This window comes from Mangifera indica, chromosome 5 (genome assembly GCF_011075055.1).
Source record: "Mangifera indica cultivar Alphonso chromosome 5, CATAS_Mindica_2.1, whole genome shotgun sequence".
NCBI classification, from domain to species: Eukaryota; Viridiplantae; Streptophyta; class Magnoliopsida; order Sapindales; family Anacardiaceae; genus Mangifera; species Mangifera indica.
In genome coordinates, this window is record NC_058141.1 from 17,880,614 (window position 1) to 17,895,130 (window position 14,517).

Consider the following 14,517-nt stretch of genomic DNA (forward strand, 5'->3'; position numbering starts at 1 on the left):
AGCAAAACCCAAAACCCCCCACCACCAAAATCTTCAAAGAATTATTCATCATCAAAACCTATGACCTTTTTGGCAAGTAATCATCAACATACATGAGTGGATTCGGAGAACAGAACCGATCCACCTTACAAACAACTCTTATTATTTTATTTTCTTTTGAAAAATAAAAATTCTCCACTTTGATTTAATTACAATCAATTCCTCTACTTACAGCCAAAACTTGATTCTTATTTAATTAGAGAGTGGTTATGGGAATCAAATTAGACTTTTCTGAATTTTTTAATGTTATAATTGGCTTTCTTGATTGACTGCTTGTTTTACAAGGACTTGGGGTCCATATTTAAACTAATAAAATTGAGGGCTTAGACTTTGGCTGGAGATGCCCACTTCCTAAACATCTTGCTCCTGCCATTGCCTGCCTTACAAAATACAAAACAAAATCATCTGCAGCCAAATGCAATATGAGAATCATTCTTCTGCCTACAACAACATGTCTAGGCTATTTATGGATACATCATTTGTACTGTCATTCAATCAAAATTACAAGCTGTTGCATTAGTTTTTCCTAACTTATGACATGTTTTTTTTTCTATATATAGTTTGGTTAGTCAAACAGGTCCTATTTAATAAACTATTCATGAATATATGTGAAATAATGACAGACATGCATCAAGATTTAACCTTTAACAGATACCAATTCTTATATGATACATTAGAAAAATATATATAAATTAGAAGAAAATTAAAATAAATACAGTCTAAACTTTTCAACGTAATTAAAATTTTGTGTCTGTTTTTCTTTAATTAGTTTTTTACCCTCCCAAACCATTTGAAAACCCCAAGAAAGAGACCCTCATTGATCAACTCAACTTTGATTCTTCATCATCATCATAAACCGAATCCCATTTATATAATATATATAATTCAACGAATAACTACATTATCTCTTCTCTCCTTCTATCTTTTTATACTCTCACTGCACACTTCATTCTAGCTACTTGTTTTTGTTTGTCAGTCAAAATTTCTTGTGTTTTTTTACTTAATTTCTTTTTTTTTTGGACAGTCGTTTATGTGTGCATGGTTCAGTAGCGAAAATGAATCGGTTGTTTGTGTGGGTACTTTGTCAGATTCCACAAAAAATCTAAATGGGTTATTTTTGTTGTGTGTTTGTTTGTATCTGATGTGTTCCATTCCTTCACTGTCTTTTATCGCTTCTTAGATCTGTTTACTGGGGGTGCTCGATCCACAGCTTTATTCATGCTTAAACAGTCATTTCAAGGTCAGATCATTGCATTTCACTACTTATATTCTTTCTTTTCCGTTTTCTTTCTATGTTCTATTTATCGGTTCAATTATGGGAAATTTTGGTTTGATTTGATCAGCTACAGTTTGGGGTTTACATTAGTTTGATTGATGATGTTCTGTTATTTGAGTATTCATAAGGTGGTTGAGGGGTTTATTCGGTTTTCGGTAATTTATTTCAATAGTTTTTTGCTGTATATGCTTATGGTGGAAAGTCATAGAAATCCTCCATTTCAGAGGTGTGGTTTATAGGGGTTTTTATAAGTTGAAAAATGGGTAACGGCACTTCTCGTGTTGTTGGTTGTTTTGTGCCATTTAATGGAAAAAGTCGTGTTGATTTGGATCTTTTAGAGCCTCTAGACGAGGGATTAGGCCATTCATTTTGCTACGTTAGACCATCTATTTTCGATTCCCCTGCCATTACCCCTTCCAATTCTGAGAGGTTTACGGTTGATTCGAGCACTCTTGATTCAGAAACTTTAAGTGGGTCATTTAGGCATGACTCCATAGATGATAATTCAGGTCTACAGAAACCTATCAAGAGTTTTCCCGAGACTACATTTAAGACCATCTCGGGGGCTTCTGTTAGTGCAAATGTCTCTACAGCTAGGACTGGTAACCAGAGTGCGTTATTTGCTAGTGATGCCCAAGAACCTGCTGCATCATTTGAGAGTACTGCTTCATTTGCTGCAATCCCATTGCAGCCAGTGCCTCGTGGCTCTGGACCGATGAATGGGTTTATGTCAGGACCTCTTGAGAGAGGTTTCGCTTCGGGTCCTTTGGATAGAACAGGTGGTTTCATGTCTGGTCCAATTGAGAAAGGGGTAATGTCGGGTCCTCTTGATGCTAGTGACCAATCCAACTTTTCTGCCCCACTTGCACGAGGTCGTAGAAGACCTCGCTTCCAGCGTTTTATGAGAAGTGTGAGTGGGCCAATGAAAAGCACCCTTTCCCATACCTTCTCAAAACATACAATGGGATCTGGTTGGATGCAACGGTTTTTTTTGCATCCAGTTACCCAATTAGCCTGGCATGTGAAGGAGGCTAAGTTTCAAGCAGAAGCCCAACGAAACTGTTTTGAAGGGGGGCCAGAAAGTGAGTATAGGAATAGTCGCAACTTGCAGTGGGCTCATGGGAAGGCTGGCGAAGATAGGGTTCATGTTGTACTTTCTGAAGAACAGGGATGGTTGTTTATAGGGATATATGATGGTTTTAGTGGGCCAGATGCACCGGATTTTCTGATGAGCCATCTTTATCGTGCCATAGACAAGGAGCTGGAAGGGTTGCTCTGGGATTATGAGGATAAATCTCTGAATGATCCACCACAACCTGGACATTCTAAAAGTGAAAATGGTAGACCTGTTTCAGAGCGCATCAAGGAGGAAGGTTCAAACTCCTACTTAGATACTGTAAGTTCAACTAGTCTAAATGAACCATGTAAGAGTTCAAGAATTGCCCGGGATCAGTCATCTTACCATGAAATTGTTGATGGTAATGGTGAAGTTACAGGTCATGCTCCAACTGCTAACTTAACTGGTCAAGGCAGAAAAAGTATGCGGCTTTTTGAGCTACTTCAGATGGAATCATGGGAAAGAGAAGGTTCTGAGTCGGTTTGTGAGGTTGACCATGAAAGAAAGGGATTATCTGATTGTCACCCATGTTCAAATACTCTTCGTTCTAGGGACTCTTTGAACTTGAAAGGAGATGTTTCTAGCCATCATGATGAAGATCCCACTACATCAGGGGCAGATGCAGGGGCTGGATCTGAATCTAATCAAGGCTGCATGGATGGTCCTTCTGTTTCTGAGCAAAGGCAGAGTACGAGGAAGTCTTTGATCGGTACAAAGATAAGAAAAATGTGTCGGAAACAGAAGGCCTTGCGAAAGAAGCTTATTCCTTGGAGTTATGATTGGCACAGAGAAGAGGCTTGTGTTGATGAAAAAATGATGGAATCCTCTTGGCCCATTAGGAGATGTAAATCTGGAGCCATTGATCATGACACTGTTTTAAGAGCAATGGCACGGGCACTCAAAACTACTGAAGAAGGTTACATGGAAATGGTGGAAAATGCTTTTGACACAAATCCAGAGCTTGCTTTGATGGGATCATGTGTTCTTGTGATGTTGATGAAGGATCAAGACGTATATGTCATGAACCTTGGGGATAGTCGGGTGATATTGGCACAGGAAAGACAGAATGACCGCCACCCTAATCCATGTTCTTTGAAGGAAGACATGAAGCATAGAAACCGATCAAGAGAGTCATTAGTACGCATGGAGCTGGACAGAATATCTGAGGAGTCTCCAATGCGTAATCAAAATTGTCAGGTTAATATGATGAACAAGAATCGAGACATTTCCATCTGCAGATTAAAAATGAGGGCAGTTCAGCTTTCAACCGACCACAGCACAAGCGTCGAACAGGTTTGTTTCTCACTTCTCCGAAATTTTCCAGTCCTATTAGCATTGCATAATCTTCTTTTAGAACTTCTGTTTTATATCGTCAACTTTAATTCTCTTTTATATTAACCAGTTAGCTGGGATTGCCTTTTGATCTGTTTTTTATGGGATGAGATACTGAAAAGCATTACAAACATGATCTAAGCTATCTTTAAATTAATATCGTTTGACAAATAAAGGGTTCTCATATAGTGATCTGAGTTTGTTATGTTGCATAAATGGGTCAACAATTCAGAATAAGTATTACTTTCAAACCACCTTGACGTGTTGCTTCCTGAGTTTGGTATCATTGCATAACATACGTAAGAGGACTGAGTTTTATACTCTGTGTTGATGCATGATTAGTGGTTAGCCATTTGTTAAAACAATGAGTTATCCTTGTAGGGTTGTTGTCTAGATGAGTCACCATGGTGATGTTGAATACATAAGTAGTGCTACCTGATGTCCGTGCATGAGCTAGTACTTTTGGTGATCACTTTTCTAGTATTTTCATTGTCAATTGGGACAGTGAGATGTTTGCTCATTTTATTTTCCTTTATGTTTTAAAAATAATTTGTGCTTTCTTATTAATATATTGGTACATAAATTTTGCTAGTTGTGTCAGGTATTCCTCAATTTTTCACTTCTTAGTTATTCTTCACTCAATTATTTTAATGACGATGATGTCTTATATAATCCTAATATAGAATTTTTTAAAATTAAATTAAACTTCACTAGATATTCGATTTTTTTTTTGAAAAATAGTTAGGAAAGAGAAGTTTCCATAATTTAGGACTGATCTTGCATCCTTTATTGATATGACAGGAAGTTCTTAGAGTAAGAGCAGAGCATCCTGATGACTGCCAAGCGATTTTGAATGATCGAGTTAAGGGGCAGTTAAAAGTCACAAGAGCATTTGGTGCTGGGTTCTTGAAGAAGGTTGGTTGATTTTGCAACTTGACTGTTTTTTCTATCTTCCTAGAAATCTATTTTCTGTTTGGGATATATGCCTTATTAAGTCTCTTCCATCTCTCTCAACACATTTCATATCTTTTAATCCTTTCCATGAAATTAGGAATAATCAACTAATAGAAAAGATAGAAGTTTTTTCCAATTAGTTATACATGATATTTGCATACATTCAGGCATTTACATATGTGACCACATATTGAGTTTGAGTATGTATGTTGAAATAGGAGGTGGTTGGGATATCTGATTTCTGTACAAAAGCTTAAGCAGTGATAAAAGCAGTTTTTATTTTTTATTTTCTCCAAGTTGAGAAAAAAATTGTTGTTTGTGTGGTCTCTCTTATCTGTCTTACTCTCTCATTGCTACCAACCTCCGGTAGTATCACCAGGCTTGTTTCAGCATTTAATTACAAAAAACAGAAGCTCAATATCGGTTGTGCAATTACATCTTTATGTGGAAACTTAGTATTTGATTGTTGAAATTTTAGAGTAAGCCATGTTAGTGTTTGATATCGTACATTTTGTTGTCTGATTTAAGGTTCTGTTTATTCTTTAGGAATTAAATGTGGCTAAGATTTTTCCTCAAATTACTTGTCATTTGGAAAATCTGGAGACTTAAGATGAGACACTCAAACAATTGAGATTATGTATCACTAAGGGGTGTCTAGTGCATCCAATATATCCTTTTGTTGTCTTTGTCATTGTGTATATATTTCACGTAGATTATGTTAGTGGGACAACTTGCGTCCATTATGTATTAGTTTTTCTTTTTCTTTTTGTTCTTTCAATTGCGTTCATGTAATTGATACATTTATTGCTAATGTACTATCTTGGTCGCAGCCAAGTTGTAATGAAACTCTGCTGGGGAGGTTTAGAGTTGACTATGTAGGAACTTCTCCATACCTCAGCTGCATCCCTTCCATTGTTCACCACCGGCTTTCCTCAAGTGACAGATTCTTGGTACTATCCTCTGATGGGCTTTACCAGTACTTCAGTAATGAAGAAGTAGTTGCTCATGTGACATGGTTCATGGAAAATGCCCCAGAAGGCGATCCTGCACAGTATCTCATTGCAGAGCTTTTATTCCGTGCAGCAAAAAAGAATGGTTAGTTGATTTTTCTTCTTTCCCTTGGCGTTTTAAATTTTGTACTGCACAAATAGAATGACTAAAGCTCATATTAATGGTTTTTGTTGTATGCCTACAGGAATGGATTTTCATGAATTGCTTGATATTCCTCATGGAGATAGACGGAAATATCATGACGATGTTTCTGTTATGGTAGTTTCACTAGAGGGAAGGATATGGAGATCATCAGGATAATGTTTTTCTTTTTTTTAGATATGCATATTTGCCTCAACAATGTAACCATGGCAAGCAAGGGGTACATCTATGCATTTTCGAAATGGGAATTACAACATTGACATTCTTTTTATCTCCCCTCAAATTTAATTTTTATAAATAGATTTTTTTTTTTCTTTCCTTTACCCTCCTTCCGTTCTAGATTATTTTGCTTTATATCATACATAAAGGATGATTAATCCTTCTGGAAGACCTCAGGCCACCGCCTGAAATCGATACATGATATAAGCAATGTTTGATTTTAATTTGTTCCTGGCCATATTTGATGTAAACATGGACCAAAATTTGGATTCTTTCTGAAGTTATCCGACGTCAAGCGCTGAAATGGATAGGGCGACGTAAAGACAAGAAAAAAGAAGACGATTCTCGTGAAAATTTGGCAATGTTTAGTCATTTCTGCTATTTAGAGCCTTGTTCAAGTCGTATGTTACAGAAATTGGTGGAAATGCAGGCTTTAAAGAAAGATTTCTACAAGGCTGCAACTTTAACAAGAGTTATCAGACTAGACCGTTCAACTACTTCCATAGACAATGCTTGTAAGGCAAAACACGAAACCATCTTTACGGTAATTAAAGTTTGTTGAATGCTAATAAAACTGGCTAATAAGCACGAAACACAACAAAAGCAAATGTGTTTGAAGCGGTAGCAGCAATGTCCCATCAGAAGGCCCCATTTTTGGTGGGTGATGCAAACTGTTCTCAGTCCCTTCGGCTTTTATAACGAATCAAATTCCATCTTCCTGTTGTCATCTCAAACCAAACCATGAATGCAACAACGATTTGTTACTTTGTAACGTTACCTCTTTATAAACACGTTTTATCATTAATATTGCTGGCAAGCGGTAATACATATGTCAAATTTCTACTTTTCATTAATTTATTTAGTATGCTTTGCGATTAAGTTGAAGATCTCTTTTCTCTTCCATGCTTGATTATCACATCACTCAATCTCTCTGTATCAACCATTATTACAACCATTCTCTGTGTATATAAATAGGCTGTTCCTCCTTCTCGTTCTGTGCTCAAACCAAACCAAATCATCTTTTTCTTCTTCTATCATCATTTCTAAATATGGGTTTTGATAGCATTTTCAAATATTTACTAATTTTTAATATCATCTCTGAAGTTGTGGCAAATGATGCCGACCTGCTTCAGGATATTTGTGTAGCGGATTCCTCTTCAGGTATAATAAATTTCTCTGGTTTTTCGTCGGCAGGGTTTATTATTAAACTTCAATGATATCAATTTTTTCTGCTACGTTTCTTACAGGAGTTAAGGTGAATGGATTTGTATGCAAAGACAGTGCAAATGTAACGGCAGATGATTTCTTCTTTGGAGGCTTAGCCAGCCCTGGAGTGATCAACAATTCAGTTGGGTCAATTGTAACACTAGCCAATGTTGACAAAATTCAGGGCTTAACACTTTGGGAGTGTCACTGGCTCGCATCGACTATGCACCCGGTGGCCTTAACCCACCGCACATCCACCCACGTGCCACTGAAATAGTTTTTGTGCTTGAAGGTCAATTGGATGTGGGATTTATTACTACTGCTAACAAGTTGTTCTCCAAAACTATCAAGAAGGGGGATATCTTTGTCTTCCCAAAAGCTCTGGTTCATTTTCAGAAGAATAATGGTGACACTGCAGCTTCAGTTATTGCAGCATTCAACAGCCAATTGCCTGGTACTCAATCCATTGCAGTCACACTGTTTACGGCTACACCAGCTGTGCCTGACAATGTTTTGACTAAGGCCTTCCAAATTGGAACCAAGGAGGTTGAAAAAATAAAGTCCAAGCTTGCACCCAAGAAAACCTAAACAAGTCTTCCAGAAAGAGCTTTTGATATATCACCCATTTTTGTGGAAAACTTTGTATCCATCTGATAAAATATATATTACATCATGTGGGCTTATGAATGATTCTTGAATAAATTTTCTGGGACGGCTGTTCTTTTAGAATTAGAACTGAATACTTATTCTAGAACATAACAAAGCAGTAATTCTTACGGACAGCAAGTTGACGGTGCCAACTCAATTTGGCCATAGCCGATAGCATAGAATTGGTCAATGGTGAAATTGTTCTCGGTCATTGAATGCGAAAATGTTCTTAAACTTCATGAGAGTTAAACGACATGCCGTATAAGATGGTAGAATTTGAATCACCGCTAATAAAAACTGTGCGTTTATTGTGGTACGATGTAATGCATCTTGAATTAAGTTGAAAAAATTAAATGGAGAATTCAAATTTGATGCGGCAGCGGAAGAAGAATTTCCGGAAGAGGGGTATCGAAGAAGTAGAAGATGAAGAAGCCAACTAGAAGGTTTCAGATGACGAAGAAGAAAGGAAGTAGTTGAGTCTCTATAACTAAAATATTACTAATTAGGGTTTTCTTTGGTTAGCCTAATAATGACTACTGTTTTTTCTTTTAAATGATCAGGTTGGCATCGGAGGAAGTTAGGCTTCTTAAGAAACAGAGAGAAAGAAAAACAGGGACGAAACTGGAACAGTTACAGGAGGAGGAAACGGTGGCGTCTAGACTATCCAACTTCGCTAGTGAAAAAATTATGTTTATGATCAATATATTACAGAGCAGTGCTTTCTTGCTAATTAAACAAATTTTCATTTCTAGTATCTGTTTAGTCATTGGCTTTCAACACGAAGTATGCCATGATTTTTTATAGGAGGGTAATGGAGTTGTGTTGCCAGTGCATGTGGAACTTCTTGTAAGAAGTCCTTTTAAAGTTTAATTTTAAATTTCTTAATTGTTTCCTCTCAGGTTGAGAAACGAAACTCAGAGGAAAGTTTCTACTCAATGGACCACTAGGATAGCCAGATTCAGCTCCCCATTGAGTATGCCCCTTTCTGTTTCTTATTCTCTTTTTTGGTTATGGAATTTATCGCACTTCAATTTAACCTTCTTTCATAATTATATGTGAAAGTTGCCACATTCATTGTATGCTCATTTTCCATCTTCTAGGCTTTTTCTTGGTTGGTTGGTTGGTTTGCCTATCTGCCTTGATGATCAGACCTAATGCATATAATCTTATTAGAGATAAATTTGGGTGCACTGTTGATTGTTCGTGTGGTTGCAGTCTTTCAGATACAAGTTGAAGAATATTAAGGAAACTGCGGCTTCCAAGAAGCTTCTACAAGAAAGGAGGCTCATGGGCAGAACAAATGAGAATTTAGCATTCCTTCAAGTTACAGTGCAGATTATTTCCAACATGGCCTGGATTACGCTGCCAAATTTAGTTGAGGTTTCTGATTGTTATTTTTGTACGTTTGATCTTATAGTTAGTTTCATTTTTTTCTGTTAAGCTTATCTTCTTACCAAAACTAGTGGTCAAGGGGCAATTTACTCAAGATTTGAGATAGATTTATTAATTAAGCTAATGACTTTGTGTGATTTTCCATTTAAGTTTTCAATGTGAGATAAATAATACATATGCTTTCATGTGATTTTCTATTTAAGTTTTTGCATTTCCATTTTTCATTGATTTTTGCGGTGTCTTTGGAAATATTGTTTATTCTGATCTCCTATTGTGAAAGGAAAATTGCAGAACACCCTGAGCTATACAAGGACAGAGGTTCACAGGATCATGGTGCTGGAACCAGAGCAACTGACAATAGCACTGATGCAGCAGGAATTAGGCAAGCTGCAACAGATGAATTCATGAGCGCTTAGCAAACGAGAACCAAGATAACCTGCACTTTATACTTTGCAGAATCCCCACCCGGACTGATATGTGAAATAGTATGTGATGGTTGGTGTCTTATGATGGGCAAACCTGTGATCACCTGTGGCTCAAGTTTGTTCTGTTAGCAACACAAAAGGCTTGTTGCTGCAAAAGCTGTTGCCACAATTGATTGTTGTGTAGTATTTTGCACATTTCAAATAGATTATAGAAGCCTGTGTGGCTATAAGATCATGTGATGTCACTTCAAAATTTTCTCAGGGGGCTCTGAATCTATCAATATTGCTTGGGGGTGCGTAATTATACATGGCAGTAAAGTTACAGTTTATTGATACAAGATTTTTTAATGTTTTGATCGGTTGAAATTGGAACCTAATATGTGTTTGTTTTGTTAGAAGAACAGAAACTGAATTTCTTTTCCTGTTTAACCAAGTTTGGACACGGGTATAATTCCAGCTCTATAAATGGCGATGGACTCAAATGCAGGATGAGCCATGTCAAAATGAAGTCGCCAGATGATTGCACCAACCGCCATTGGCACTTGGCAGACTGACTGTAGTTTGGTGGACAGAGGTTGGTGGCAGTGACTGACTGTGGCACCTATTTTAAAGCGTTAGTTGACTCAACCATTTCTTAATCTTCAAATGACAGATCTATCCTTTCACCCTTGTTTAAAAAATTCTCAGAATTGATGCAGAAAATACATAAAAAGAGCTTTAATTATTCAGTTTTATTCTTTACTTCTTGAATTTTATTGATGATGATTTGGTTGTTAAACATTGGAGAATACATTATTGTGACTGTTTGACATTATGATAATACGAAATAATTGATCATATAATAATTCAATAATTTAAAATAAATTACTTTCATAAACCTCTCGATTATTGGCCAAATAACTCAAATCTCATCCACTAATCCAATAATTTAGATTATTATATAATCCATCCTAAACAAACACTTGCAATATTTTAAGAATGAAGCATTGATATATGCATGATTATAGTATTTACAAGAGTCGTATGGTATGCCATATACTTTGGCATGTCTTGTGGGACTTCCATGTATCTAGCACATGGGTGATGCCATTGCCATCTCCCGTTAACTTCCTTCCAATTAACCAAAGAGAGAAAAAATAAATAATTATATTATTTAATTATAAATTATTATTTTAATTTGTATATATAAATTTATAAATATATAATTTATTTATATGTATAACTTTATTTTACAATCTCACACACAAAGACTGTACTGCCCATGTAAAATTTAACCTGACACAACTTGGCGGGCTTTGTTACAAGCAAACTGCTAAAAGCCACAACCTACAAATGACACTCGCATTTTAAATTACCGCGGTGTTGAAAAATTTAAAAGAAAAAATGTACATGAAAATAGAAATGGTAAGTTCACAAGTCGTCTGTAGAAACTGGAAGAAATTCGGCATCCTGTATTTAGAATTGTACGTTGCTTTGAAAGGATTGGCCGAACTGCCAGTTGGAAGGTACCACGTTCAGAGCGTTGCTGGTACTTCCATCGCTAAGTTGAATTTTGAAAGACAAGCTCTGGCCATTGAGATAGCTTAAACTCTGCCAATTTGCACCCCAGTTCCTTGTCATAACTTGCCAATCACTCATTTTGGACCCTTTGATCCAAACATTAGAGATATCTCCAGCTCCACCTACATTTGATATTAGCACTAGCTCAAAGTAATTCATTCCATTGATGGTGAATCTGATTCCTCCACTTCTCGTGCATCCAACTCTGATAAAGCCAGAAGAAACCTTGTTATTCAAAGATATAAAGAAAATTTATGAAGACAAAAATGTAAAACTTTGCGTACTTCCTATAAAAAATAGGTACGATTCCAGCGCTGTAAATGGCAATGGACTCAAATGCAGGCTGAGCCATGTCAAAGTGAGGCTGGGGAGGATTGCACCAACCGCCATTGTCACTTGGGAGATTATAGTTTGGAGGACAGAAGTTTGTAGCAGTAATAGTGATATATTTGCCTTTGTGGCACCACTGAGGCACCTGGGTGGCGTCGCAGACTATCTGATAGCATCCACCGCATGACTTGCCGTCGTTGAACAAAGCCGTACTCAACGCTGCAGTATTTGTCCCATAACCATCTGTATATAGATTTCCGTAACCACATGCACCACCTGACGCATATATTGAACCCAGTACAGATAAGCGAACTGAAATAGTAAACTGCAAGTGAGCTCTGTAAAAGGAAAACCATGAATTAGAAAACTTACCCATTGTTCCTGAAGCATCACTTCCGCCATAAAAAGTTGCATGGGCATTCAGCCAAGCAGCAGATGCTACATTAAATATTACTGAAATCGAAATAACACAAATGAATGCGAAGCGCCCTTCCATTCTCTCTATCTTTCGAATTTCCTTCTTCTAAATCAAAAGGAATTCGGGTGTTTGCTGGTGAATATGGCGGGCTAGGGCGCCCTTATATATAGCAACTAAGGCCTTATACGTACAGCTCTTAGTCTTCGTCTTAGTCTTATGATAATAATTAATTAATAATAAATTTTTTGCCTTACAAAACTATGATAATTGAACAATTGCTTTGACTGAAACCATTCTCAATCTTAAAATGACAGATATATCCCTGCCGCCTAATTGGTGCATAAGACACAAGACAACTCGACATTGATATGATAATAACTTTGTTTAAGACATTTAAGAATATACACTTATTTATTTGGTTGGCCCTTCTATGAACTGATAGCCTTTTTTTTTTTTTCCCCAACAGAAATTCATATTTAGATAATATAGAGATGACCCAAAATCTTAAACTAGTATTTGGAAGAAACGAATACAAATATACAATTTCCATCGGTTTTTACCCACAATACAATTGCCTTGTGCCTGGTTACCTACATCGCAACATTAGAGAAATTCTAGCACAGGGCTTTCGCATTACATCTAACAATATAATATAATATTATTTTATTTTAAGTTCTTAGAATGTAGACAAGGCTCAGTGTGTATGCTCCGTAAAATGTCAACGTGGGAATCATAAGTTTACTTTCCTTTAAGTTGTAGGATAAGATCCGTGGTACGTTATAGTACAGTTTAACTTCAACAAACTAACGGGACAGCATTTATACTTCCGTTGTCAACAATTAATAACAGGATTACTTACAACAAAAATAATAAGAGAAATCAGCATCTAGTATTTTTAAAATTTAGTTAAATTTTGAATTAATTTATAATTTAGACCCATTTGATGATGTCATCTTGTTTATATATAAATATTGATTTATTTAAAATTTAGTTAAATTTAATAAATTTATTATACCAAAAAAATTTTTAAACCAATAATTTGTAGTTAATTTCTGTTTTATTTATTTATATAATAGAGTGTTATTTATTTAATTAATATATTTGAAATTATATTTTATATTTTAAACATATAATAAATATTTGATACTATTTAAAATATATATATAATAATTTGATGATAAATTGAACCAATTAGTTTTTTAATTAAATTGATCTAATTGTAGACTAATGAAATAATTGATTTGATTATTAGTTTAATCTTAAAAACATTGCCCACAATTTAAATGGAAGTCAAAACTTAATAATAATTATCTTTAAATAATTTTATATTCGCAATACCAATTCAAATGCAACTACCGTGTCTTGTAAATGAAGAAAAGAGAAGTAGATGATTAGAAATGAATACTTTATACAAGAGGAATATGGGTTAGCTTTGACGTCAATGGGGGCATGCGTAGAATTATACTTATACTTAATTTTTTCAAGAGCATTGTCCCATTTATTTTGGCATGTCTTGTGGGACTTCCATGTTAAAGGCACATGGGTAATGCCATCTCCTATGAACTCTCACCCAATCAACGTTTTTTCACATGGAATCACATTGTTGAATTAAATTGCAATTGGACTATCGCTGATTTTTATGTTTTTTTAACGAAGAATATTGAATTTGCTTTCTATTGGCCATTTGAATACCATGGAAATATTAGTCGTAACATGGAATTTTCTCTTATGAAAGTGAAGATGAGGGAAATGGGTAGGGCTGCCGCAGTAAAAATAGAAATTTTCAGTGGTGTAATCAACGCAGTAACAGTGATCTTGTATATCCACCGACTTTGGTAAAGAAAACTTAAATTCTGTGATCAACCAGATGCACCCTCTTCTTTGTCAATGCGCTGTATTACACCGATGACTGAATCTGAACCGACGGAAACATTGACAAATTAATGCCCTACAATGAGAAAAAAGCAAGAGCTCGGTAAAATACCAAAATAACCAACAATGATAATGCCTAGAAGAACACAGCACCCAATCAGTCAGTAAAGTAACCTGTTGCCAACAGCTGCCAGAAACAATGTATATATGCCAAGTAGAAGCCTGGAGCCCACTCCTTCCACTTTGATATTTGGTTAAGCTATGCAGTTAGAAGCATGGTTAAAGTGAACCGGGACTGTAGCCGAGTACTGTTGAAAGATAAACCGTTTTAATATAAAAATCGGATTGGACCGCGGTTGAAGTCTCTCCTGAACCGCGGTCCAAGCAGAACAAGGCTGCATATAAACATGCATGCACGCAGACGCAGAATGGATTGGTGTTATTAATAAAATATTGAATGATTTAATATTTGTTTGACCATATATGAAGACTTTGGTCCTTCTTTCCTTTATCTTTTCTCAGTACAGTCCCCTGATTCAGTCTGCAAATATCCACTGAAACACGCAAGACCCAAGCA

The 14,517-nt window shown here is 36.0% G+C and overlaps 3 protein-coding genes and 1 long non-coding RNA gene across 4 annotated transcripts; 3 read left to right on the forward strand and 1 right to left on the reverse strand.

Moving 5' to 3' along the window:
- Nucleotides 1–786: 786 nt before the first annotated feature.
- Nucleotides 787–6,193, forward strand: LOC123216998 (protein phosphatase 2C 32-like). The gene is made up of 4 exons (XM_044637724.1): nt 787–3,725; nt 4,566–4,679; nt 5,549–5,813; nt 5,914–6,193. The coding sequence occupies exons 1-4, from the start codon at nt 1,575–1,577 to the stop codon at nt 6,027–6,029; spliced, it is 2,646 nt and encodes an 881-aa protein (XP_044493659.1). The 5' UTR covers nt 787–1,574; the 3' UTR covers nt 6,030–6,193.
- Nucleotides 6,194–6,905: 712 nt separating this feature from the next.
- On the forward strand, nt 6,906–8,027 carry LOC123216999 (germin-like protein subfamily 2 member 4). The gene is given in 3 exon segments (XM_044637725.1): nt 6,906–7,250; nt 7,337–7,474; nt 7,477–8,027. Coding segments are annotated over 3 exon segments (657 nt in total). The 5' UTR covers nt 6,906–7,138; the 3' UTR covers nt 7,884–8,027.
- Nucleotides 8,028–8,927: 900 nt separating this feature from the next.
- Nucleotides 8,928–10,095, forward strand: LOC123217000. The gene is made up of 2 exons (XR_006502401.1): nt 8,928–9,323; nt 9,616–10,095. It is a non-coding gene; the product is annotated as an uncharacterized LOC123217000 (long non-coding RNA).
- Nucleotides 10,096–11,060: 965 nt separating this feature from the next.
- On the reverse strand, nt 11,061–12,146 carry LOC123216421 (putative expansin-A17). Its single transcript, XM_044636832.1, has 3 exons — nt 12,023–12,146; nt 11,605–11,926; nt 11,061–11,525 (listed from the first exon to the last, which is right to left on the reverse strand). The coding sequence occupies exons 1-3, from the start codon at nt 12,144–12,146 to the stop codon at nt 11,216–11,218; spliced, it is 756 nt and encodes a 251-aa protein (XP_044492767.1). The 3' UTR covers nt 11,061–11,215.
- Nucleotides 12,147–14,517: the final 2,371 nt, after the last annotated feature.